Genomic DNA, 25882 nt, shown 5'->3' with positions numbered 1-25882 from the left:
CTACAGCTGATATTAATATAGACAGTATAAACCACATTATAGAGACTAATAACACTACAGCTGATATTAATATAGACAGTTTAAACCACATTATAGAGACTAATAACACTACAGCTGATATTAATATAGACAGTATAAACCACATTATAGAGACTAATAACACTACAGCTGATATTAATATAGACAGTTTAAAACACATTATAGAGACTAATAACACTACAGCTGATGTTAATATAGACAGCATAAACCACATTATAGAGACTAATAACACTACAGCTGATGTTAATGTAGACCGTTTAAACTACATTATAGAGACTTAAAGAATAACACTACAGCTGATGTTAATGTAGACAGTTTAAACCACATATTGCAGTAATCTACTGCAGAGAACAGTCTCATAGTTCTCTTCCTCCTCTTCCTTCTCCTGGAGGTCGAGGGTCAGGGAAAGCTGTAATATAAACTGTAGTAATACTGTAATAATATAGTGTATACTATACTTTAGAGGACCGCAGAGGGTCTCATGGTCCTCTCTCTTCTCTTCCTTCTCCTGGAGGTACAGGTTAACTGGGCCAAAGGCTAGAGGACGCTGGCCTTTTAATGCATTCTAAAGGAAATCAATCATTGTAGTAATACTGTAGTAATATACTGTAATATAGTGTAGAGAATCAATCAATGTAGTAATACTGTAGTAATATACTATCATATAGTGTAGAGAATCAATCATTGAAGTAATACTGTAGTAATATACTGTAATATAGTGTAGAGAATCAATCATTGTAGTAATACTGTAGTAATATGCTGTAATATAGTGTAGAGAATCAATCAATGTAGTAATACTGTAGTAATATACTGTAATATAGTGTAGAGAATCAATCATTGTAGTAATACTGTAGTAATATACTGTAATATAGTGTAGAGAATCAATCATTGTAGTAATACTGTAGTAATATACTGTGATATAGTGTAGAGAATCAATCATTGTAGTAATACTGTAGTAATATACTGTAATATAGTGTAGAGAATCAATCATTGTAGTAATACTGTGGTAATATACTGTAATATAGTGTAGAGAACATATAAGACCTCATAGTTCATTTCTTCTTCTGGAGATCCAGGGCCATCTAGCTAAGGGCCAGGGGAAGTTGGCGGGGGACGGGATGTCTCAGGTGACCAAGACCCTGCTGGATCTCACCCAGAGAAGGAACTTCTACGCTGGAGACCTGCTGTCCTCTGTGGAGATACTCAGAAACGTGACTGATACCTTCAAGAGGGCCAGTTACGAACCTAGCTCAGACGACGTGCAGGTGAGTGGATCGGTCTCTTTTGTCTTGATAAATGTTGACCATGCTGCTGAGGTAGAATTGTGTGTTGGATTTATTTTGATTTGTGTCCTTTTTTGTGTCCTTTTTTTTTTGTTGCATACATGAAAATAGAAAACAATATGATAAAGTTTAAAAGGTTTTCTCCTGCATGTGCAGGAGAGGTGGAAAACCCCTGAGAGGCTTGTCAACATATCTCCCCCTTTCCATTGAAACTGGAATGATTATTTACACAGTTAAAGTCCCCATGTCAGCTTTGTTATTTTAAATCATCACTGTATGTCTCATAAATCACTGTGTGTGTTTATTTAATGAAAATAACTTTTTTAATCATTTATTTCCCTGAGCCTCCTTTGGCTCTTGAAATGCTCAGCCTGATCGTGTGGGCGTTAGGAAACACATTTGAAGATATTTACATACACAGACATGATTGGCTGATAGTATGGTCTAGAGTCCATCCCCTTACCCAGATGAACAGCCATTGGTCTATTTTGTCTGCTAAAAGACTAAAATAGAAACGGAAACAAATAGGTACCTGCCTGGGATGAGCTGTCACCTCTGTTATTATGTTGTCTAACGCTACCTTTGTAATCATTATATTTACTGTTACATTTACTGTAATGGTTGGTTTCTCCAGAGTGGGTGAATGTTGTCTAAAGTTTAACATTTACATTGTTCATTTAACCTTTATTTAACGAGGCAAGCTACCTTTGTAATTATATTTACTGTAACAGGTAATCATTATATTTACTGTAACAGGTAATCATTATATTTACTGTGAAATGTAATCATCATATTTACTGGAACAGGTAATCATTATATTTACTGTGACATGTAATAATTATATTTACTGTAACATGTAATCATTATATTTACTGTGACATGTAATCATTATATTTACTGTAACATGTAATCATTATATTTACTGTAATATGTAATCATTATATTTACTGTAACATGTAATCATTATATTTACTGTAATATGTAATCATTATATTTACTGTAACATGTAATCATTATATTTACTGTAATATGTAATCATTATATTTACTGTGACATGTAATCATTATATTTACTGTAACATGTAATCATTATATTTACTGGAACAGGTAATCATTATATTTACTGGAACAGGTAATCATTATATTTACTGTGACATGTAATCATTATATTTACTGTAATATGTAATCATTATATTTACTGTGACATGTAATCATTATATTTACTGTAACTTGTAATCATTATATTTACTGGAACAGGTAATCATTATATTTACTGTGACATGTAATCATTATATTTACTGTGACAGGTAATCATTATATTTACTGTAACATGTAATCATTATATTTACTGTGACATGTAATCATTATATTTACTGTAATATGTAATCATTATATTTACTGTAACAGGTAATCATTATATTTACTGTGACATGTAATCATTATATTTACTGTAATATGTAATCATTATATTTACTGTAACATGTAATCATTATATTTACTGGAACAGGTAATCATTATATTTACTGTAATATGTAATCATTATATTTACTGTGACATGTAATCATTATATTTACTGTGACATGTAATCATTATATTTACTGTGACATGTAATCATTATATTTACTGTGACATGTAATCATTATATTTACTGTAATATGTAATCATTATATTTACTGTGACATGTAATCATTATATTTACTGTAACATGTAATCATTATATTTACTGGAACAGGTAATCATTATATATACTGTGACATGTAATCATTATATTTACTGTGACAGGTAATCATTATATTTACTGTAACATGTAATCATTATATTTACTGTGACATGTAATCATTATATTTACTGTGACATGTAATCATTATATTTACTGTGACAGGTAATCATTATATTTACTGTAACAGGTAATCATTATATTTACTGTGACATGTAATCATATTTACTGTAACATGTAATCATTATATTTACTGTGACATGTAATCATTATATTTACTGTAATATGTGATGGTGAATGCAGTGGTGAATGGTAGTCATTTCAAATACATTTTCCCAGAAATCGACACGAAGAAAGCTCCATTATGCCTGTTTATTGTATCAGAGAACTCTCCCCCTCCCCCTGTCACCCCCTCTACCTCTTTCCCCCTCCCTCCTGACACCCCCTCTACCTCTTTCCACCTCTGTCCTGTCACCCCCTCTACCTCTTTCCTCCTCTGTGCTGTCACCCCCTCTACCTCTTTCCCCCTCCCTCCTGTCACCCCCTCTACCTCTTTCCCCCTCTGTCCTGTCACCCCCTCTACCTCTTTCACTCTCTGTCCTGTCACCCCCTCTACCTCTTTCCCTCTCTGTCCTGTCACCACCTCTACCTCTTTCCCTCTCCCTCCTGTCACCCCATCTACCTCTTTCCCTCTCTGTCCTGTCACCCCCTCCACCTCTTTCCCTCTCCCTCCGTTCACCCCCTCTACCTATTTACCCTCCCTCCTGCCTCCCACTTTACCTCCCACTCCCTCTTCTGACCCCCTCTCTCCCTGTCTACCCTTCGACTCTCCCCTGTTTTCCCTCTCCTCCTCCCTCTCCACTGTCTCCCCCTCTCTCCCCTGTCTCTCCCCTGTGTCCCCCTCCCTGTCTTCCTCTCTCTCCTCCAATTGAATTTCTTTATTTCAGTAGTATGATGGAGATTACAGCCTGAACCCCCTCTTCTTCCTCCTCCTCCAATAAGATAATTTCTGTCCTGAATGCTAGCTGTGTCCTGGTCGTGTGTCTGGTCTGTCGTTGTGTGGACAGACAGTCTGACGCAATGAGTACAGCTAGCGCTCGCTGCTGCATCTGTGCATTTTTGCTGTGTGTGTGTGTGTGTGTGTGTGTGTGTGTGTGTGTGTGTGTGTGTGTGTGTGTGTGTGTGTGTGCTAATGTTAAAATGGGCACATTACCACCAGAGGGAGCATAAGCATTCAAGTAGAAAACAAGATCGTCTGTATCACGGGAAAGGGGCCACCTCTGGGCACACACACACACACCACACACACACACGGGAGACCAGCTGAAATATTTTTGACGCTGACTGTCAATAGGGTAGTGATAGTTCCCCTGAGCATCTGTCTGTGTGTTTGTACATACATGTGTGTGTGTGTGTGTGTGTGTGTGTGTGTGTGTGTGTGTGTGTGTGTGTGTGTGTGTGTCTGTGTGTTTGTACATACATGTGTGTGTGGAAAGGGGCATCAGCTTTGTTTTCTTTTGATGCAATAAGAGTCAATTTAATTGAGTCAATTTCCTCTCTCTCCTCCCTACAGAACTTCTTTCAAATCATCAGCAATCTCCTAGAGGAGGACAACAGGGAAAAGTGGGAAGACGCACAACAGGTAAGCATTCTGCAGTGAGCTTGATACATTATGGAATGCACTTAAAGTGGGTGAGTGAGGTATTCTTTCAGAATCTGGTCCAGACAGTTGAATACTATAGCATTCACCAGCACTGAGCCTGAGTTCAACTGGTCATTGTGATCTGAGTTCGTATTCAGAGTAGGAGTGCTGATCTAGGATCAGATTTGCTCTTTTAGATCATAAGATTGTGTAAGCAGGCGGGACCTGTTCCTGATCCTAGATCAGCCGTGAAGTACTTTTATTTAGTCACGTTGTGTAATGTGTCACTGGGTTGGGATGTGTCTGTATCTCTATCTGGAGGTATAATACCACCACTGTCCACTCGGTGGCAGCAGGGAGCACAGCCACCAGAGATGACCAGCCCCAATCGACTCATTACGTCTCTCTATGATGTTTGTTCTTCTTCCCTAGAAACCCAGTCACTCCATAGCAGTCAGGGTGGAAAGGTCATTTCAAATGCTGGATTTCATAATTACAGAACCCCTGAGGAGTATTTATCTTTATTTAGTCACATCAGAGGGATATAGCTGTTGCTAGAATGGATATTTCTGCCTCCCTGTGCTGTTCAAAAGAAGGATGTTGCATGTATAGTATACCTGCTAGGTACGAACAGCTACATGACTCCCATGTTAGTAGAACATATTCAACGGTACATACAGTTGAAGTCAGAAGTTTACACACACTTAGGCTGGAGTCATTAAAATGCGTTTTTCAACCACTCCACACATTTTTTGTTAACAAACTATAGTTTTGGCAAGTCGGTTAGGACATCTACTTTGTGCTTGACACAAGTCATTTTTCCAACAATTGTTTACAGACAGATTATTTCACTTGTAATTCACTGTATCACTATTCCTGTGGTTCAGACATTTACATACACTAAGTTGACTGTGCCTTTAAACAGCTTGGAAAATTCCAGAAAATGATGTCATGGCTTTAGAAGCTTCTGATAGGCTAATTGACATAATTTGAGTCAATTGGAGGTGTACTTGTGGATGTATTTCAAGGCCTACCTTCAAACTCATTGCCTCTTGGCTTGACATCATGGGAAAATAAAAAGAAATCAGCCAAGACCTCAGAAAAAATATTGTAGACCTCCACTAGTCTGGTTCATCCTTGGGAGCAATTTATAAACGTCTGAAGGGTCCACGTTCATCTGTACAAACAATAGTACGCAAGTATAAACACCATGGGACCACGCAGCCGTCATACCGCTCAGGAAGGAGACGCGTTCTGTCTCCTAGACATGAACATACTTTGGTGTAAAAAGTGCAAATCAATCCCAAAACAGCAGAAAAGGACCTTGTGAAGATGCTGGAGGAAACAGATACAAAAGTATCTAAATCCACAGTAAAACAAGTCCTATATCAACATAACCTGAAAGGCCGCTCAGCAAGGAAGAAGCCACTGCTCAAAATCCGCCATTAAAAAAGCCAGACTACGGTTTGCAACTGCACATGGGGACAAAGATCGTACTTTTTGGAGAAATATCCTCTGGTCTGATGAAACAAATATAGAACTGTTTTGCCAAGCCGAAGAACACCATCCCAAACGTGAAGCACATGAGCGGCAGCATCATGTTGTGTGGGTGCTTTGCTGCAGGAGGGACTGGTGCACTTCACAAAATAGGATAGCATCATGAGGATGGAAATCTACTGAAGATCTATTGAAGCAACATCTCAAGACATCAGTCAAGAAGTTAAAGCTTGGTCGCAAATGGCTCTTCCAAATGGACGATGACCCCAAGCATTCTTCCAAAGTTGTGACTTAATGGCTTAAGGGCAACAAAGTCAAGGTATTGGAGTGGCCATCACAAAGCCCTGACCTCAATCCCATGGAAAATGTGTGGGCAGAACTGAAAAGCATGTGTGAGCAAGGAGGCCTACAAACCTGACTCAGTTACACCAGCTCTGTCAGTAGGAATGGGCCAAAATTCACCCAACTTATTGTGGGAAGCTTGTGGAAGGCTACTCGAGATGTTTGACCCAAGTTAAACAATTCAAAGGCAATGCTACCAAATACTAATTGAGTGTTTGTAAACTTCTGACCCACTGGGAATGTGAAATAAAACCTGAAATAAATAATTCTCTCTAATATTATTCTGGCATTTCACATTCTTAAAATAAATCCTAAAACTGAATTTTTACTCTGATTAAATGTCAGGAATTGTGAAAAACTGAGATTAAACGTATTTGGCTAAGGTGTATGTAAACTTCCGTCTAAACTTCCAACTGTAGATTGAACAAGGAAACATCTAATGGAATCATATTTTATACAGAACAGAAATCAATTCTATTCACATTCATTAACCATATTCTGAAACAGAAATGTGTCGGTCAGGTCCTCTCGTCTTTATCCCACAAAAATACACCAAGGATGCTGGGTACAACCTCAGGCAGGGGTTTTATGATTTTATCTGCGTGGGTTTTCCTCCTGTCACTTCTCCTGTCATCCTGAATGAGCCTCTCAGGGTTGAGAGGTGGCCACTCTTCCTTCAAAAACTCCCACTTTATTTTAAGACAAATCCGCCCTGTTTCCGGCAGAGACAGCATCTCCACAGACCACTAATTTACAAAGAACATCCGCAGCTTTTGTGAACTTCCAGTGCCAAATGACTGCCTTCCAGAGAGGAAAGGAAAGGAGGGCGAAGGGAGGAAAGAGAGAGAGAGAGAGAGAAAGAGAAAGAAAGAGAGAGAGAGAGAGAAAGAAAGAGAGAAAGAGAAAGAAAGAGAGAAAGAGAAACAGAAAGAGGGGGTATTTTGGATGGTTGGTGTTTTTCTTCCTTTTTCTTCCCTCTGTTTCTCTTTGATTCACCTAGGTGGTTAAGACCTTGGAGAGAGAGAGAGAGAGGATGATAACGAGAGATAGAGAAGGAGAGATAGAGAAGGAGAGATAGAGAAGGAGAGATAGAGAAGGAGAGAGAGAAGGAGAGATAGAGAAGGAGAGAGAGAGAAGGAGAGAGGGAAGGATAGAGGATGAGAAAGATAGAGGAAGAGACAGAGAGAGGGAAGGATAGAGGAAGAGATGGAGAGAGAGAGAGAAAGAAAGGTAGAGAGAAGTATGAAGCCTAGCAGTTAAGAGCATTGGGCCAGTAGCCGAACGGTTGCTGGTTTGAATCCAGAGCCAACAACAAATATATTTACTGAGCAAGGCACTTAAGCCTAATGGCTCCTGTAAGTCACTCTGGATAAGGGTGTCTGCTAAATGACTAAGAAAGAGAGAAAGAGAACAGCAGGCAGTCTGCCCTCTATCGACCCAGTCTTTCTGTCTCTCTACAAGTACTAATTGGTGGTCCTCACTGCAGTTTCTGACTTTTGTCTGTCTGGTCTACGACACACACACACACACACAAACACTAGGTTCTCTCTCTCTCTCTCTCTCTCTCTCTCTCTCATCGGTTGGATGCGAAGCAGTTGCCCTACCAAGCGGTGATGCAGCCAGTCAAGATACTCTCAATGGTGTAGTTGTAGAACGTTTTGAGGATCTGAAGGCCCATGTTGAATCTTTTCAGCCTCCTGAGGGGGAAGAGGCATTGTCATGTCTTCTTCACGACTGTGTTAGTGTGTTTGGACCATGATAATTACTTAGTGCTGTGGACACCGAGGAACTTGAAGCTCTCAACCCAATTTAAATTGTGGTGTGTTGGTCCTCCATTTCCTGTAGACCATAACCAACTCCTTTGTCTTGCCAACGTTGAGGGAGATGTTGTCTTGGCATCACACTGCCAGTTCAATGACCTCATCGTCATCGGTGATCAGGCCTACTACTGACATGTCGTCGTGTTGCCAGCAAACTTAACGATGGTGTGTTGGAGTCTTGCATGGCCACGCAGTCATGGGTGAACAGGGAGTACAGGAGGGGACTATGCATGCATCCCTGAAGAAACCCCATGTTTAGGGTCAGTGTGGTCAGTGTGGCCCACCTGGGGGCAGCTCCTCAGGAAGTTCAGGATCCATTTGCAGCGGGAGGGGTTCAGTCCCAGGGACCTGAGCTTAGTGATGCGCTTGGGGGGCACCTTCCTCGCCCGCATGGAGCTGCCAACACAGGACGCCTCCGTTCACAAGAACTGGGTGCGGTCGTTCTCCGTGCCCAACGTGAGTTAGTCATTTAAGTGTGTTAACCCTCTCAAGGCTGCCGGCGCTGATGGCATCCCTAGCCGCATCCTCAGAGCATGTGCAGACCAGCTGGCTGGAGTGTTTACGGACATAATCAATCTCTCCATATCCCAGTCTGTTATCCCCACTTGCTTATCCGGGAGCGAGGCGTCGGTGTGCAGAACGTGGTTTGATTTCACTTTTTAATCCGTAAATGTCTGGAGTCTCTGCTCAATATGTCTCGTGTCTGAGCAGATGAATTGCGACTCCACTTTGTCCCTGTACTGTCGTTTTGTCTCTTTGTTTGCCTTACGGAGGGCATAGCTGTTTGTAGACGTCCATGTCACCTTGCCATGGTTAAAAGTGGTGGTTCACGCTTTCAGTTTTGCACATATGCTGCCATCTATCCACAGTTTTTGGTTTGGGTAAGTAATAATTTTCACAGTGGGAACAACATCCTCTATGCACTTCCTGATGAACTGAGTCACAGAGTCAGTGTACCATTTCCCACACCGCGTGATCAAAACAATCTTAAAACATAGACTCCAACTGGTCAAACCAACGTTGAACAGTTCTTGCCACAAGTGCTTCCTTGTTTAAGTTCCTGCCTATAGGTGTGGAGGAACAGAAAGCGTCCGGATTAGTGTCCCACTTCTTGAAAGTGGCAGCTCTGGCCTTAAACTCAGTGCGGATGTTGCCTGTAATCAATGGCTTCTGGTTAGGATATGTGCGCACAGTCACTGTGGAGAAGAAGCCATCAATGCACTTATTAATGAAGCCGGTGACTGATGTGGTAAACTCCTCAATGCCATGGGATGAATCCCGGAACATATTCCAGTCTGTGCTAGCAAAACAGTTCTGTAACTTAACGTCTGCTTCATCAGACCACTTACCTATTGAGTGTCACTGGTACTTCCTGTTTGAGTTGTTGCTTGTAAGAAGGAATTAGGAGGTTAAAGTTATGGTCAGATTTGCCAAAGGGAGGGTGAGGGACTGCCTTGTAAGCATTTCTGTGCATCAAGGTGAACAAGAGCTTTGTCGCCTCTAGTTGCACAGGTGACATGCTGGTGACATGCAGGTGACATGCTGGTGACATGCAGGTGACATGCTGGTGACATGCAGGTGACATGCTGGTGACATGCAGGTGACATGCAGGTGACATGCTGGTGACATGCTGGTGACATGCAGGTGACATGCTGGTGACATGCAGGTGACATGCAGGTGACATGCAGGTGACATGCAGGTGACATGCTGGTGACATGCAGGTGACATGCAGGTGACATGCAGGTGACATGCAGGTGACATTTTAGTGAAAACAGATTTCTGTTTCCCTGCATTAAAATCACCGGCCACGAGATGCGCCAACTCTGGAGGTGCACTTTTTCATTTGCTTATAGTCCTATACAGCTCGTTGAGCGTAGTGTTAGTGCAAGCATCGGTTTGTGGTGGTAAATAGACAGCTATGAACCATGTATATGAAAACAATCTTGGTAAATAGTGTGGTCTGCAGCTTATCATGAAGTATTCTAACTCAGGCGAGCGAAAACCCCAAACTTCCTTTAACATTAGAGATCGCACACAAGTTGTTGGTAACAAAGAGCCACTCCTCCCGCTTCTTCCCCCGTCCTCTCTAGACGATGCATGGAGACGTCAGATAGATGTATATTATCCCCCGTCCTCTAGACGATGCATGGAGACGTCAGATAGATGTATATTATCCCCCGTCCTCTCTAGACGATGCATGGAGACGTCAGATAGATGTATATTATCCCCAGTCCTCTCTAGACGATGCATGGAGACGTCAGATAGATGTATATTATCCCCCGTCCTCTCTAGACGATGCATGGAGACGTCAGATAGATGTATATTATCCCCCGTCCTCTCTAGACGATGCATGGAGACGTCAGATAGATGTATATTATCCATGTCCTCTCTAGACGATGCATGAAGACGTCAGATAGATGTATATTATCCCCCGTCCTCTCTAGACGATGCATGGAGACGTCAGATAGATGTATATTATCCCCCGTCCTCTCTAGACGATGCATGGAGACGTCAGATAGATGTATATTATCCTCCGTCCTCTCTAGATGATGCATGGAGACGTCAGATAGATGTATATTATCCATGTCCTCTCTAGATGATGCATGAAGACGTCAGATAGATGTATATTATCCATGTCCTCTCTAGACGATGCATGGAGACGTCAGATAGATGTATATTATCCCATGTCCTCTCTAGACGATGCATGGAGACGTCAGATAGATGTATATTATCCTCCGTCCTCTATAGACGATGCATGGAGACGTCAGATAGATGTATATTATCCATGTCCTCTCTAGACGATGCATGGAGACGTCAGATAGATGTATATTATCCCCCGTCCTCTCTAGACGATGCATGGAGACGTCAGATAGATGTATATTATCCCCAGTCCTCTCTAGACGATGCATGAAGACGTCAGATAGATGTATATTATCCTCCGTCCTCTCTAGACGATGCATGGAAACGTCAGATAGATGTATATTATCCCCCGTCCTCTAGACGATGCATGGAGACGTCAGATAAATGTATATTATCCATGTCCTCTCTAGACGATGCATGGAGACGTCAGATAAATGTATATTATCCATGTCCTCTCTAGACGATGCATGGAGACTTCAGATAGATGTATATTATCCTCCGTCCTCTCTAGACGATGCATGAAGACGTCAGATAGATGTATATTATCCCCCGTCCTCTAGACGATGCATGGAGACGTCAGATAGATGTATATTATCCATGTCCTCTCTAGACGATGCATGGAGACGTCAGATAGATGTATATTATCCCCCGTCCTCTCTAGACGATGCATGGAGACGTCAGATAGATGTATATTATCCATGTCCTCTCTAGACGATGCATGAAGACGTCAGATAGATGTATATTATCCCCCGTCCTCTCTAGACGATGCATGGAGACGTCAGATAGATGTATATTATCCCCCGTCCTCTCTAGACGATGCATGGAGACGTCAGATAGATGTATATTATCCTCCGTCCTCTCTAGATGATGCATGGAGACGTCAGATAGATGTATATTATCCATGTCCTCTCTAGATGATGCATGAAGACGTCAGATAGATGTATATTATCCATGTCCTCTCTAGACGATGCATGGAGACGTCAGATAGATGTATATTATCCCATGTCCTCTCTAGACGATGCATGGAGACGTCAGATAGATGTATATTATCCTCCGTCCTCTATAGACGATGCATGGAGACGTCAGATAGATGTATATTATCCATGTCCTCTCTAGACGATGCATGGAGACGTCAGATAGATGTATATTATCCCCCGTCCTCTCTAGACGATGCATGGAGACGTCAGATAGATGTATATTATCCCCAGTCCTCTCTAGACGATGCATGAAGACGTCAGATAGATGTATATTATCCTCCGTCCTCTCTAGACGATGCATGGAAACGTCAGATAGATGTATATTATCCCCCGTCCTCTAGACGATGCATGGAGACGTCAGATAAATGTATATTATCCATGTCCTCTCTAGACGATGCATGGAGACGTCAGATAAATGTATATTATCCATGTCCTCTCTAGACGATGCATGGAGACTTCAGATAGATGTATATTATCCTCCGTCCTCTCTAGACGATGCATGAAGACGTCAGATAGATGTATATTATCCCCCGTCCTCTAGACGATGCATGGAGACGTCAGATAGATGTATATTATCCATGTCCTCTCTAGACGATGCATGGAGACGTCAGATAGATGTATATTATCCTCCGTCCTCTCTAGACGATGCATGGAGACGTCAGATAGATGTTTATTATCCATGTCCTCTCTAGACGATGCATGGAGACGTCAGATAGATGTATATTATCCATGTCCTCTCTAGACGATGCATGGAGACGTCAGATAGATGTATATTATCCTCCGTCCTCTCTAGACGATGCATGGAGACTTCAGATAGATGTATATTATCCCCCGTCCTCTAGACGATGCATGTAGACGTCAGATAGATGTATATTATCCCCAGTCCTCTCTAGACAATGCATGTAGACGTCAGATAGATGTATATTATCCCCAGTCCTCTCTAGACGATGCATGTAGACGTCAGATAGATGTATATTATCCTCCGTCCTCTCTAGACGATGCATGGAGACGTCAGATAGATGTATATTATCCTCCGTCCTCTCTAGACGATGCATGGAGACTTCAGATAGATGTATATTATCCTCCGTCCTCTCTAGACGATGCATGGAGACTTCAGATAGATGTATATTATCCTCCGTCCTCTCTAGACGATGCATGGAGACTTCAGATAGATGTATATTATCCCCCGTCCTCTAGACGATGCATGTAGACGTCAGATAGATGTATATTATCCCCAGTCCTCTCTAGACGATGCATGTAGACGTCAGATAGATGTATATTATCCCCAGTCCTCTCTAGACGATGCATGTAGACGTCAGATAGATGTATATTATCCCCCGTCCTCTCTAGACGATGCATGGAGACGTCAGATAGATGTATATTATCCTCCGTCCTCTCTAGACGATGCATGGAGACGTCAGATAGATGTATATTATCCCCCGTCCCCTCTAGACGATGCATGGAGACGTCAGATAGATGTATATTATCCCCCGTCCTCTCTAGACGATGCATGGAGACGTCAGATAGATGTATATTATCCCCCGTCCTCTCTAGACGATGCATGGAGACGTCAGATAGATGTATATTATCCCCCGTCCTCTCTAGACGATGCATGGAGACGTCAGATAGATGTATATTATCCATGTCCTCTCTAGACGATGCATGGAGACGTCAAATAGATGTATATTATCCATGTCCCCTCTAGACGATGCATGGAGACGTCAGATAGATGTATATTATCCTCCGTCCTCTCTAGACGATGCATGGAGACGTCAGATAGATGTATATTATCCATGTCCTCTCTAGACGATGCATGGAGACGTCAGATAGATGTATATTATCCCACGTCCTCTCTAGACGATGCATGGAGACATCAGATAGATGTATATTATCCTCCGTCCTCTCTAGACGATGCATGGAAACGTCAGATAGATGTATATTATCCTCCGTCCTCTCTAGACGATGCATGGAGACGTCAGATAGATGTATATTATCCATGTCCTCTCTAGACGATGCATGGAAACGTCAGATAGATGTATATTATCCTCCGTCCTCTATAGACGATGCATGGAGACGTCAGATAGATGTATATTATCCTCCGTCCTCTCTAGACGATGCATGGAGACATCAGATAGATGTATATTATCCTCCGTCCTCTCTAGATGATGCATGGAGACATCAGATAGATGTATATTATCCATGTCCTCTCTAGACGATGCATGGAGACATCAGATAGATGTATATTATCCCCAGTCCTCTCTAGACGATGCATGGAGACGTCAGATAGATGTATATTATCCCCCGTCCTCTCTAGACGATGCATGGAGACGTCAGATAGATGTATATTATCCCACGTCCTCTCTAGACGATGCATGGAGACATCAGATAGATGTATATTATCCATGTCCTCTCTAGACGATGCATGGAGACGTCAGATAGATGTATATTATCCCACGTCCTCTCTAGACGATGCATGAAGACGTCAGATAGATGTATATTGTCCATGTCCTCTCTAGACGATGCATGGAGACATCAGATAGATGTATATTATCCCCCGTCCTCTCTAGACGATGCATGGAGACGTCAGATAGATGTATATTATCCCACGTCCTCTCTAGACGATGCATGAAGACGTCAGATAGATGTATATTGTCCATGTCCTCTCTAGACGATGCATGAAGACGTCAGATAGATGTATATTATCCATGTCCTCTCTAGACGATGCATGGAGACATCAGATAGATGTATATTATCCCCAGTCCTCTCTAGACGATGCATGGAGACGTCAGATAGATGTATATTATCCCCCGTCCTCTCTAGACGATGCATGGAGACGTCAGATAGATGTATATTATCCCACGTCCTCTCTAGACGATGCATGGAGACGTCAGATAGATGTATATTATCCCCCGTCCTCTAGACGATGCATGGAGACGTCAGATAGATGTATATTGTCCATGTCCTCTCTAGACGATGCATGGAGACATCAGATAGATGTATATTGTCCATGTCCTCTCTAGACGATGCATGAAGACGTCAGATAGATGTATATTATCCCCCGTCCTCTCTAGACGATGCATGGAGACATCAGATAGATGTATATTATCCATGTCCTCTCTAGATGATGCATGGAGACGTCAGATAGATGTATATTATCCATGTCCTCTCTAGACGATGCATGGAGACGTCAGATAGATGTATATTATCCCCCGTCCTCTCTAGACGATGCATGGAGATGTCAGATAGATGTATATTATCCATGTCCTCTCTAGACGATGCATGGAGACGTCAGATAGATGTATATTATCCCCCGTCCTCTCTAGACGATGCATGGAGACGTCAGATAGATGTATATTATCCATGTCCTCTCTAGACGATGCATGGAGACGTCAGATAGATGTATATTATCCATGTCCTTGTTTAACCATGTCTCAGAGAAACAGAGAGTTTTACAGTTCTTCAGGTCCCGCTGATAGGATAGTCTCGAGCAGAGCTCTTCCAGGTTGTTCTCCGGTACGTTCCTCAATAGAAGGCGGTTTATTTCCTCGCCAACGTAGTTTTGTCAGGATACCGACTCGTCTGCCTCTTCTCTGCCGTCGCTTACTCTTTCGAGTCTGGGGGATGGTGGACACAATATGATTTTTTTTGTAAGATCAGCGAAAAAAAAAACACAAACAAAAAACAGCAGAATTGGTCAGGAGCCTGTAAAACAGTTGCTATTCACTGCAGCACCATCTTGTCAGCCTGCAGAGGTTAGGGTTAGAGTTTGAGTCAGAGGTGGGTAGTTGAGATGAGATAATCAGAAAGACTAAGATCACGGAGGTACAGCTGGCCAAGAACTCTCTCTGCCTAACACCCTTCTGTCCTCTGTCTCTCAGCCTGCTAAGGTTAGGGTTAGAGTTTGAGTCAGAGGTGGGTAGTTGAGATGAGAACGATAAAGATCATGGAGGTACAGCTGGCCAAGAACTCTCTCTACCTAACACCCTTCTATCCTCTGTATCTCAGCCTGCAGAGGGTTAGAGTTTGGGTAAGAGGTGGGTAGTTGAGATGAGATAATCAGAAAGACAAAGACCATGGAGGTACAGCTGGCCAAGAACTCTCTCTGCCTAACTGTCCATTTTTAAACACCCTCCTATCCTCTGTCTGTCAGCCAGTAAACTGATGAAGTCACGGTCTGTTCACCCTGCTACCATCTAGCAGACAGAGCCGGTACAGGTGCATCAAAGCTGGGACCGAATGACTGAAAAACGGCTTCTATCTCCAGGCCATCAGACTGTTGATCAGCTACCTGCCCTGTACTCTGCCCTGCACCTTGAGACTAACGCCCCATGTACAGTATATAGAGTCATTGAACGCTGGTCACCTCATAATCTATTTATATACTCAATGTGTATGTCTCTACAGTATTCTCCACATAGCTTATCCTAATATACCTACTACTGTACATACCATATTATTTTCCAGATTCTATACTGTCTATACACACCATGCATTTAGAATTTGGATTCTGACACATTCTATACCGTCTATACACACCATGCATTTAGAATTTGGATTCTGACACATTCTATACCGTCTATACACACCATGCATTTAAATTCTGGATTCTGACACATTCTATACCGTCTATACATACCATGTATTTATATTCTGGATTCTGACACATTCTATACCGTCTATACACACCATGTATTTATATTCTGGATTCTGACACATTCTATACCGTCTATACATACCATGTATTTATATTCTGGATTCTGACACATTCTATACCGTCTATACACACCATGTATTTATATTCTGGATTCTGACACATTCTATACCGTCTATACACACCATGTATTTATATTCTGGATTCTGACACATTCTATACCGTCTATACACACCATGTATTTATATTCTGGATTCTGACACATTCTATACCGTCTATACACACCATGTATTTATATTCTGGATTCTGACACATTCTATACCGTTTATACACACCATGTATTTATATTCTGGATTCTGACACATTCTATACCGTCTATACACACCATGTATTTATATTCTGGATTCTGACACATTCTATACTTTCTATACACACCATGTATTTAAATTCTGGATTCTGACACATTCTATACCGTCTATACACACCATGTATTTATATTCTGGATTCTGACACATTCTATACCGTCTATACACACCATGTATTTATATTCTGGATTCTGACACATTCTATACTGTCTATACACACCATGTATTTATATTCTGGATTCTGACACATTCTCACTCATTGTCATTTCTTGATTTATTGTTTGGTTCATTGAATATTTGTGTATTTGACTGTATTTGTACTGTAGAAATTATCCTGCACTGTTGGAGCTAGTAACATGAGCATTTCACTGCACCTGCTATAACACCTGCAAATCTGTGTACCAATAAACTTTGATTTGATTTGATTTGAACCTTATCTCCATCTTCCTCTGGGCTCCTCATCAGACATACAGCCTTCCTCTGGGCTCCTCATCAGACATACAGCCTTCCTCTGGGCTCCTCATCAGAAAGACATCCTTCCTCTGGGCTCCTCATCAGACATACAGCCTTCCTCTGGGCTCCTCATCAGACATACAGCCTTCCTTCTACAACCATTTATTTCTGGCATGCTGCTTCATACCTCATTCAAATCTCATCTCCACTGCAGAAATTACACACACACACACACACACACACACACACACACACACACACACACACACACACACACACACACACACACACACACACACACACACACACACACACACACACACACACACACACACACACACACACACACTCACACACACAGAAGGAAGACCGGAAATCTGTCTGTCTGATTAGGAACCCAGAGGAGGATGGAGACAAGGTTCATTAGTTCACTGGCTGAGGAACAGAGCCCTCGGTCTGCCTAAGGAGGGTGTGTGTTTGTGTGGATGTGTGCCTGTCTAAGGATTGCCTGCCTGGTGTTTAAGAATGTGCGATTCAGGCCAAGTCTATTTAGGTATAAAGAGTTCTTCTTTGGCCAATGTGTAGTTCATCTTCACCAGACCATGAGCTGATATGACAGCCATCTGTCATCTAAAGGATCAGGGTAAAAGATTAATTTTGGACAGGTGTGTTTTTATACATTATTTTACAACTAGACAATGTGTTGGTGTTCTAAACGCTAGACAGAAGCAATGAATTTCAAATCCTGTTATTTGTGGTGCAGGAATGGCTATGATGAGTGTGGATGGATGCTGCCGTGTAATCACTGTTTCTGAGGAAACGGAGGATGAGCTGCATGTCTGTTGTTGTAGAGATGAAAATATCAGCTGTATGTCTTTTGTGTTTGGCAGTAGGAATGGCTGAGCAATGGCTGAGCAATGGCTGAGCAATGGCTGAGGAATGGCTGAGGAATGGCTGAGTAATGCTGAGGAATGGCTGAGGAATGGCTGAGGAATGGCTGAGGAATGGCTGAGCAATGGCTGAGGAATGGCTGAGTAATGGCTGAGTAATGGCTGAGTAATGCTGAGGAATGGCTGAGGAATGGCTGAGGAATGGCTGAGGAATGGCTGAGGAATGGCTGAGGAATGGCTGAGTAATGCTGAGGAATGGCTGAGTAATGGCTGAGGAATGGTTGAGAAATGCTGAGGAATGGCTGAGTAATGGCTGAGGAATGGTTGAGGAATGGTTTGGCAATGGCGGAGCAATGGTTGAGGAATGGCTAAGGAATGGAAGTGGAATGGAAGAGGAATGGTTGAGGAATGGTTGAGGAATGGTTGAGGAATGGAAGAGGAATGGCTGAGGAATCGAAGAGGAATGGTTGAGGAATGGTTGTGGAATGGTTGAGGAATGGAAGGGGAATGGTTGAGGAATGGTTGTGGAATGGTTGTGGAATGGTTGTGGAATGGTTGTGGAATGGCAATGGTCAAGAATTGTCTGCTTTGTCTGTAATTGTCTGCTTTTGTCACGTCCTGACCTTAGTTCCTTTGGTATGTCTCTATTTTAGGTTGGTCAGGGTGTGAGTTGGGGTGGGCATTCTACGTTTTGTTCTTGTGTTTATATTTCTATGTGTTTGGCCTGGTATGGTTCCCAATCAGAGGCAGCTGTCAATCGTTGTCTCTGATTGAGAACCATACTTAGGCAGCCTGTTTTCCCACTGTTAGTTGTGGGTAGTTGTTGTCTCTGATTGAGAACCATACTTAGGCAGCCTGTTTTCCCGCTCTTGTTTGTGGGTGGTTATTTTCCGTTTCAGTGTTTTCACCATACGGGACTGTTTCGGTTTTCCTTTATTCTCTTGTTCGTTTGTTTTCTGTGTTCAGTGTAATAAATATGACGAACACTTACCACGCTGCATATTGGTCCGATATTTCCTACTCCTCAAAAGAGGAGGAGAATCGTTACAGCTTTGCTGTGTTTTACACCTCTGTCTTGGTCAGGTCACTATTGTGAATGAGAATGTGTTCTCAATTACTTACCTGGTTAAATAAAGGCAAATTAGATGTGTCAATGCTGTGGAGAGGATGGGAGTTGTAGTACGGTTGCTGTCAAGCACAGAAATACACTGAGTTGAGAAAACATTAAGAACACCTGCTCTTTCCATGACATAGACTGACCAGGTGAATCCAGGTGAAAGATATGATCCCTTATTGATGTCACTTGTTAAATCCACTTCAATCAGGGTAGATGAAGGGGAGGAGATAGGTTAAAGAAGGATTTTTAAGCCTTGAGGTCTGGGTTGTGTATGTGTTCCATTCATAGGGTGAATGGGCTAGACAAAAGTTTGAAGTGCCTTTGAACGGGGTACGGTAGTAGGAGCAAGAATTTCAGTGCTGCTGGGTTTTTCACGCTCAACAGTTTCCCATGTGCATCACGAATGGTCCACCACCCAAAGCACATCCAGCCAACTTGACACAACTGTGGGAAGATTTGGAGTCAACATGGGCCAGCATCCCTGTAGAATGCTTTCGACACCTTGTAGAGTCCATGCCCCGACAAATTTAGTCTGTTCTGAGGGCAAAATGGGGGTTCAACTCAATATTTGGAAGGTGTTGTTTTGTACACTCAGTGTGTATGTGTGTCTGTCGCTAAGGGAAGGAAGAACTACCTTGTTGCTGTGGTGTGAGAATAAAGAGGATGATCTGGTGCTTCTCTTTGAATCCACCTCCACTGCGGCCTTTACCCCATTCATCCAGAGAGGGCCTGCGCTATGGGTCACATAGGCAGGAGGGGGAGGAGAAATGTGCTTTCAGCCAGCTAGTCAGCTAGCTAGTCAGACAGACACGTGTGTGTGTGTGTGTGTGTGTGTGTGTGTGTGTGTGTGTGTGTGTGTGTGTGTGTGTGTGTGTGTGTGTTTACGTACGTGGGGATGAGTGCATCTCCGTCTGTATGTGTGAGTGTGTGCGTGCGTGCACATGTCAGTAAGTATATGTGTGAGTGTGTGTGTGTGTGATTGTATCAGGAGGTGTTCATTATGGGATGCCACTCAGAGCTCCTCTCCGGACTAAGACATGTCATTGCCTTGTCTGTAGAGTAGAGCTATAGCTACCTCACATGCTGCTATTCTGTGTCCATGTCTAGGACAGCAGCTAGTGTAATAATGGGGCTTTTCCTTCCTGATGAATCTAATTGTTTTCAAGTACCATTTTAACACTGTTTGAATTGCTGATTAAATTAGAATGGATCCATTTGGTACATCTTAAGGAAAATACAAAGAACAATAGGACAATAATTATATATTGATATCATCATCATCAGCGCATTAACAGTCTGTCTCACTCAAATCACACAAAATGTCTGCCCCCAAAATCAAGTCCCCTCTGATTACAGCTGATCCCTCTCTGCTAGATTCAGGTCTGCCAGGATAGTGGGCCGATCTCTTCAAGGTCAACGATCGGATTAGTGTGTCTTAATGTGTATCAGCTGGGAGGAGACAAGTGTGCTTACGTGAGTGTGTTGCTCTGTCTCTATCCATGGTCCTGAATGCTTCCTTTGCATTCTCTCTGACACTGATGGCAGGTCCCTAAGGACAGACACACTGCCCTGTCCTGAGCAATCACTCTCCAGTGGTCACTAAGCAGTGTCCTTTTAAAGGGTCGTCTCTAGCTCTCCAGTGGTCACTAGACAGTTTGCTTCTAAAGGGCAGTGTCTATCTACTAGCCATGTCCTGCTCTGTCAGGGTGTCTGTCTCAAAGGTTCACTGTCGGATAATGCAAAGATCAATACATGTACTGACAGATGTCTAATTTTGAACAATGCCCTAACCTGTGCAATCACTTTTAGTAGGCATTAGACAATGCCCCCTTTTAAACGGTACTAGTACCTACTAGCAAGTAGCCATGTCCTGGTCTGTCCCCTTTTAAAGGTTACCAGTATCTAGTAACCATGTCCTGGTCTGTCCCCTTTTAAAGGTTACCAGTATCTAGTAGCTAGTAACCATGTCCTGGTCTGTCCCCTTTTAAAGGTTACCAGTATCTAGTAACCATGTCCAGGTCTGTCCCCTTTTAAAGGTTACCAGTATCTAGTAACCATGTCCTGGTCTGTCCCCTTTTAAAGGTTACCAGTATCTAGTAACCATGTCCTGGTCTGTCCCCTTTTAAAGGTTACCAGTATCTAGTAGCCATGTCCTGGTCTGTCCCCTTTTAAAGGTTACCAGTATCTAGTAACCATGTCCTGGTCTGTCCCCTTTTAAAGGTTACCAGTATCTAGTGGCCATGTCCTGGTGTAGCCTAGTGTTTAGAGCGTTGGACTAGTAACCATGTCCTGGTGTAGCCTAGTGTTTAGAGCGTTGGACTAGTAACCATGTCCTGGTGTAGCCTAGTGGTTAGAGCGTTGGACTAGTAACCATGTCCTAGTTTAGCCTAGTGGTTAGAGCGTTGGACTAGTAACCATGTCCTAGTATAGCCTAGTGGTTAAAGCGTTGGACTAGTAACCATGTCCTAGTGTAGCCTAGTGGTTAGAGCGTTGGACTAGTAACCATGTCCTGGTGTAGCCTAGTGGTTAGAGCGTTGGACTAGTAACCATGTCCTGGTGTAGCCTAGTTGTTAGAGCGTTGGACTAGTAACCATGTCCTAGTGTAGCCTAGTGGTTTGAGCGTTGGACTAGTAACCATGTCCTAGTGTAGCCTAGTGGTTAGAGCGTTGGACTAGTAACCATGTCCTAGTGTAGCCTAGTGGTTAGAGCGTTGGACTAGTAACCATGTCCTAGTGTAGCCTAGTGGGTAGAGCGTTGGACTAGTAACCATGTCCTGGTGTAGCCTAGTGGTTAGAGCGTTGGACAAGTAACCATGTCCTGGTGTAGCCTAGTGGTTAGAGCGTTGGACTGGTAACTAGAAGTTTGCAAGATCGAATTCCAGAGCTGACAAGGTAAAAATGTGTCGTTCTTCCTCTGAACAAGGCAGTTAACCCACTGTTCCTAGGCCAGTTAACCCACTGTTCCTAGGCCAGTTAACCCACTGTTCCTAGGCCAGTTAACCCACTGTTCCTAGGCCAGTTAACCCACTGTTCCTAGGCCAGTTAACCCACTGTTCCTAGGCTGTCATTGTAAATAAGAATTTGTTCTTAATTGAATTGCCTAGTTAAATAAAGGTAAAATTAAAAAAAGGTGTCACAACACCAGCTCGAAGTCCGTAACAAAAAGGGAGACAATGTGTGAATAAATAATAACAAAAATATATTTATTGACTGAAGTAACATAAATACAATTAACAATGGTGTAATCAGCAGTGTAAGTGAGTGGCTGCGTGAATAAATGTGATAATGAGGGGTGCTGAAAGGTGCCAAAGCAAGCAAACAAAACAGAAATAAAAATGCCACAACCAAACTCTATCACTGTGTCTGCATGGAGAGAGTCCCCTCAATGAATGGGGAAGAGGTGTATTTATCCTGGGACACACCCAGGCCCAGGTGTGTCCCATGTTGCTGACGACCCTCCCAGCCCCGCCCACTGACATCCTAATATGGAAAACAAGAGCAAAGAGAAAGAATATGGCAGACAGAGTGGGACGGGTGTCACAAAGGGTCCCAGAATCTAGTAGCTAGTAGCCATGTCCTGGTCTGTCCCCTTTTAAAGGGTACCAGAATCTAGTAGCTAGTAGCCATGTCCTGGTCTGTCCCCTTTTAAAGGGTACCAGAATCTATTAGCTAGTAGCCATGTCCTGGTCTGTCCCCTTTTAAAGGGTACCAGAATCTGGTAGCTAGTAGCCATGTCCTGGTCTGTCCCCTTTTAAAGGGTACCAGAATCTAGTAGCTAGTAGCCATGTCCTGGTCTGTCCCCTTTTAAAGGGTACCAGAATCTAGTAGCTAGTAGCCATGTCCTGGTCTGTCCCCTTTTAAAGGGTAGCATAATCTAGTAGCTAGTAGCCATGTCCTGGTCTGTCCCCTTTTAAAGGGTACCAGAATCTAGTAGCTAGTAGCCATGTCCTGGTCTGTCCCCTTTTAAAGGGTACCAGAATCTAGTAGCTCGTAGCCATGTCCTGGTCTGTCCCCTTTTAAAGGGTACCAGAATCTAGTAGCTAGTAGCCATGTCCTGGTCTGTCCCCTTTTAAAGGGTACCAGAATCTAGTAGCTAGTAGCCATGTCCTGGTCAGAGGTGAGATGTCTGATGAGTGGAAGATGAACATTTTTAGATTGTTGTGGTTCATGTTGGACAAGTAAAATCAGTCAAAGTAAACGCTCTGCTAGAAGTTAAGTCTTCCCATAACCCTATGACATTCTGTTTGCTTCTATCCCTCACATAACGCCTCTACGTTTTACACACCACACTCCCTCTCTCCCAGGAGACAGTTCCAAGAGGAACGCTGGTATAACACTACTGACTAATGCTGTGCACATGTAATGGCAGCACTGATGTTGCAGTAATAAGATAACTGTGAAGTTTCTCACCTCTCTTCCCACGTCTAGTTCTTTGTCCCAAATGGCACTGTATTTCCTAGTGCCCTATGGGCCCTGGTCAAGCAGACTACAGTATATAGGAAATGTGGGGGACATTTGAGATGTGGTTTTGACCTATGTAACGGCTGCACTGATACGGCACTAGTCCTCACCTCTCACTAGTTTACTGTAATGTTGTCCTCATCTCTCACTAGTTATCTGTACTGTTGTCCTCATCTCTCACTAGTTAACTGTAATGTTGTCCTCATCTCTCACTAGTTATCTGTAATATTGTCCTCACCTCTCACTAGTTAACTGTAATGTTGTCCTCATCTCTCACTAATTAACTGTAATGTTGTCCTCACCTCTCACTAGTTAACTGTAATGTTGTCCTCATCTCTCACTAGTTATCTGTAATGTTGTCCTCACCTCTCACTAGTTAACTGTAATGTTGTCCTCATCTCTCACTAGTTAACTGTAATGTTGTCCTCATCTCTAACTAGTTAAATGTACTGTTGCCCTCACCTCTCACTAGTAATCTGTACTGTTGTCCTCACCTCTCACTAGTTATCTGTAATGTTGTCCTCATCTCTCACTCTAATGTTGTTGTCATCTCTCACTAGTTAACTGTAATGTTGTCCTCATCTCTAACTAGTTAACTGTACTGTTGTCCTCATCTCTCACTCTAATGTTGTTGTCATCTCTCACTAGTTAACTGTAATGTTGTCCTCATCTCTAACTAGTTAACTGTACTGTTGTCCTCATCTCTAACTAGTTAACTGTAATGTTGTCCTCATCTCTAACTAGTTAACTGTAATGTTGTCCTCACCTCTCACTCGTTAACTGTAATGTTGTCTTCATCTCTCACTAGTTAACTGTAATGTTGTCCTCACCTCTCACTAGTTAAGTCTACTGTTGTCCTCACCTCTCACTAGTTAACTGTACTGTTGTCCTCATCTCTAACTAGTAATCTGTACTGTTGTCCTCACCTCTCACTAGTTATCTGTAATGTTGTCCTCATCTCTCACTAGTTAACTGTAATGTTGTCCTCACCTCTCACTAGTTAACTGTAATGTTGTCCTCACCTCTCACTAGTTAAGTCTACTGTTGTCCTCACCTCTCACTAGTTAACTGTACTGTTGTCCTCATCTCTAACTAGTTATCTGTAATGTTGTCCTCATCTCTCACTAGTTAACTGTAATGTTGTCCTCACCTCTCACTAGTTAACTGTAATGTTGTCCTCACCTCTCACTAGTTAAGTCTACTGTTGTCCTCATCTCTCACTAGTTAACTGTACTGTTGTCCTCATCTCTCACTAGTTAAGTCTACTGTTGTCCTCACCTCTCACTAGTTAACTGTACTGTTGTCCTCATCTCTAACTAGTTATCTGTAATGTTGTCCTCATCTCTCACTAGTTAACTGTAATGTTGTCCTCATCTCTCACTAGTTAACTGTAATGTTGTCCTCACCTCTCACTAGTTAACTGTAATGTTGTCCTCACCTCTCACTAGTTAAGTCTACTGTTGTCCTCACCTCTCACTAGTTAACTGTACTGTTGTCCTCATCTCTAACTAGTTATCTGTAATGTTGTCCTCATCTCTCACTAGTTAACTGTAATGTTGTCCTCACCTCTCACTAGTTAACTGTAATGTTGTCCTCACCTCTCACTAGTTAAGTCTACTGTTGTCCTCACCTCTCACTAGTTAACTGTACTGTTGTCCTCATCTCTCACTAGTTAACTATAATGTTGTTGTCGTCTCTCTAGATCTATCCAGGTGCAGTGGAGCTGATGCAGGTCATCGAGGAATTCATCCACATCGTTGGCCTGGGCATGAAGGACTTCCACAACGCCTATCTGATGACTGGGAACTTGGGTAAGAACCACTGACAGATCTATTCTCACAGCCCACAGGCCTGGGATGGGAGTCCCACAGCCTTATTTTTCTACACAAACCAACCACCCAGCTGGGTGAAAGTAAAAATCATCAAATCGATGTTCAACGATCAATCGATCCATGTGTGAATAAACTAAATGATGCTGCTGCTGACTCCC

At 42.6% G+C, this 25882-nt stretch overlaps 1 protein-coding gene across 18 annotated transcripts in view; it reads left to right on the top strand.

The window, feature by feature from the left end:
* The window catches only part of LOC110531925 (adhesion G protein-coupled receptor B3), a 351790-nt gene that overhangs the window by 158788 nt on the left and 167120 nt on the right, over positions 1-25882 (top strand). For all 18 annotated transcript variants that reach the window (XM_090217639.1, XM_090217638.1, XM_090217634.1 and 15 more), the window contains 3 exons: positions 1110-1304; positions 4612-4680; positions 25595-25703. In XM_090217639.1, coding sequence (XP_090073765.1) covers positions 1110-1304; positions 4612-4680; positions 25595-25703 — 373 coding nt within the window. The remainder of the gene's footprint in view (positions 1-1109; positions 1305-4611; positions 4681-25594; positions 25704-25882) is intronic.

Source organism: Oncorhynchus mykiss, chromosome 23 (genome assembly GCF_057628025.1).
Source record: "Oncorhynchus mykiss isolate SJ-2025 chromosome 23, ASM5762802v1, whole genome shotgun sequence".
NCBI classification, from domain to species: Eukaryota; Metazoa; Chordata; class Actinopteri; order Salmoniformes; family Salmonidae; genus Oncorhynchus; species Oncorhynchus mykiss.
Note: the sequence above shows the minus strand (reverse complement) of the source record. Positions and strands in the feature narration are given on the sequence as shown.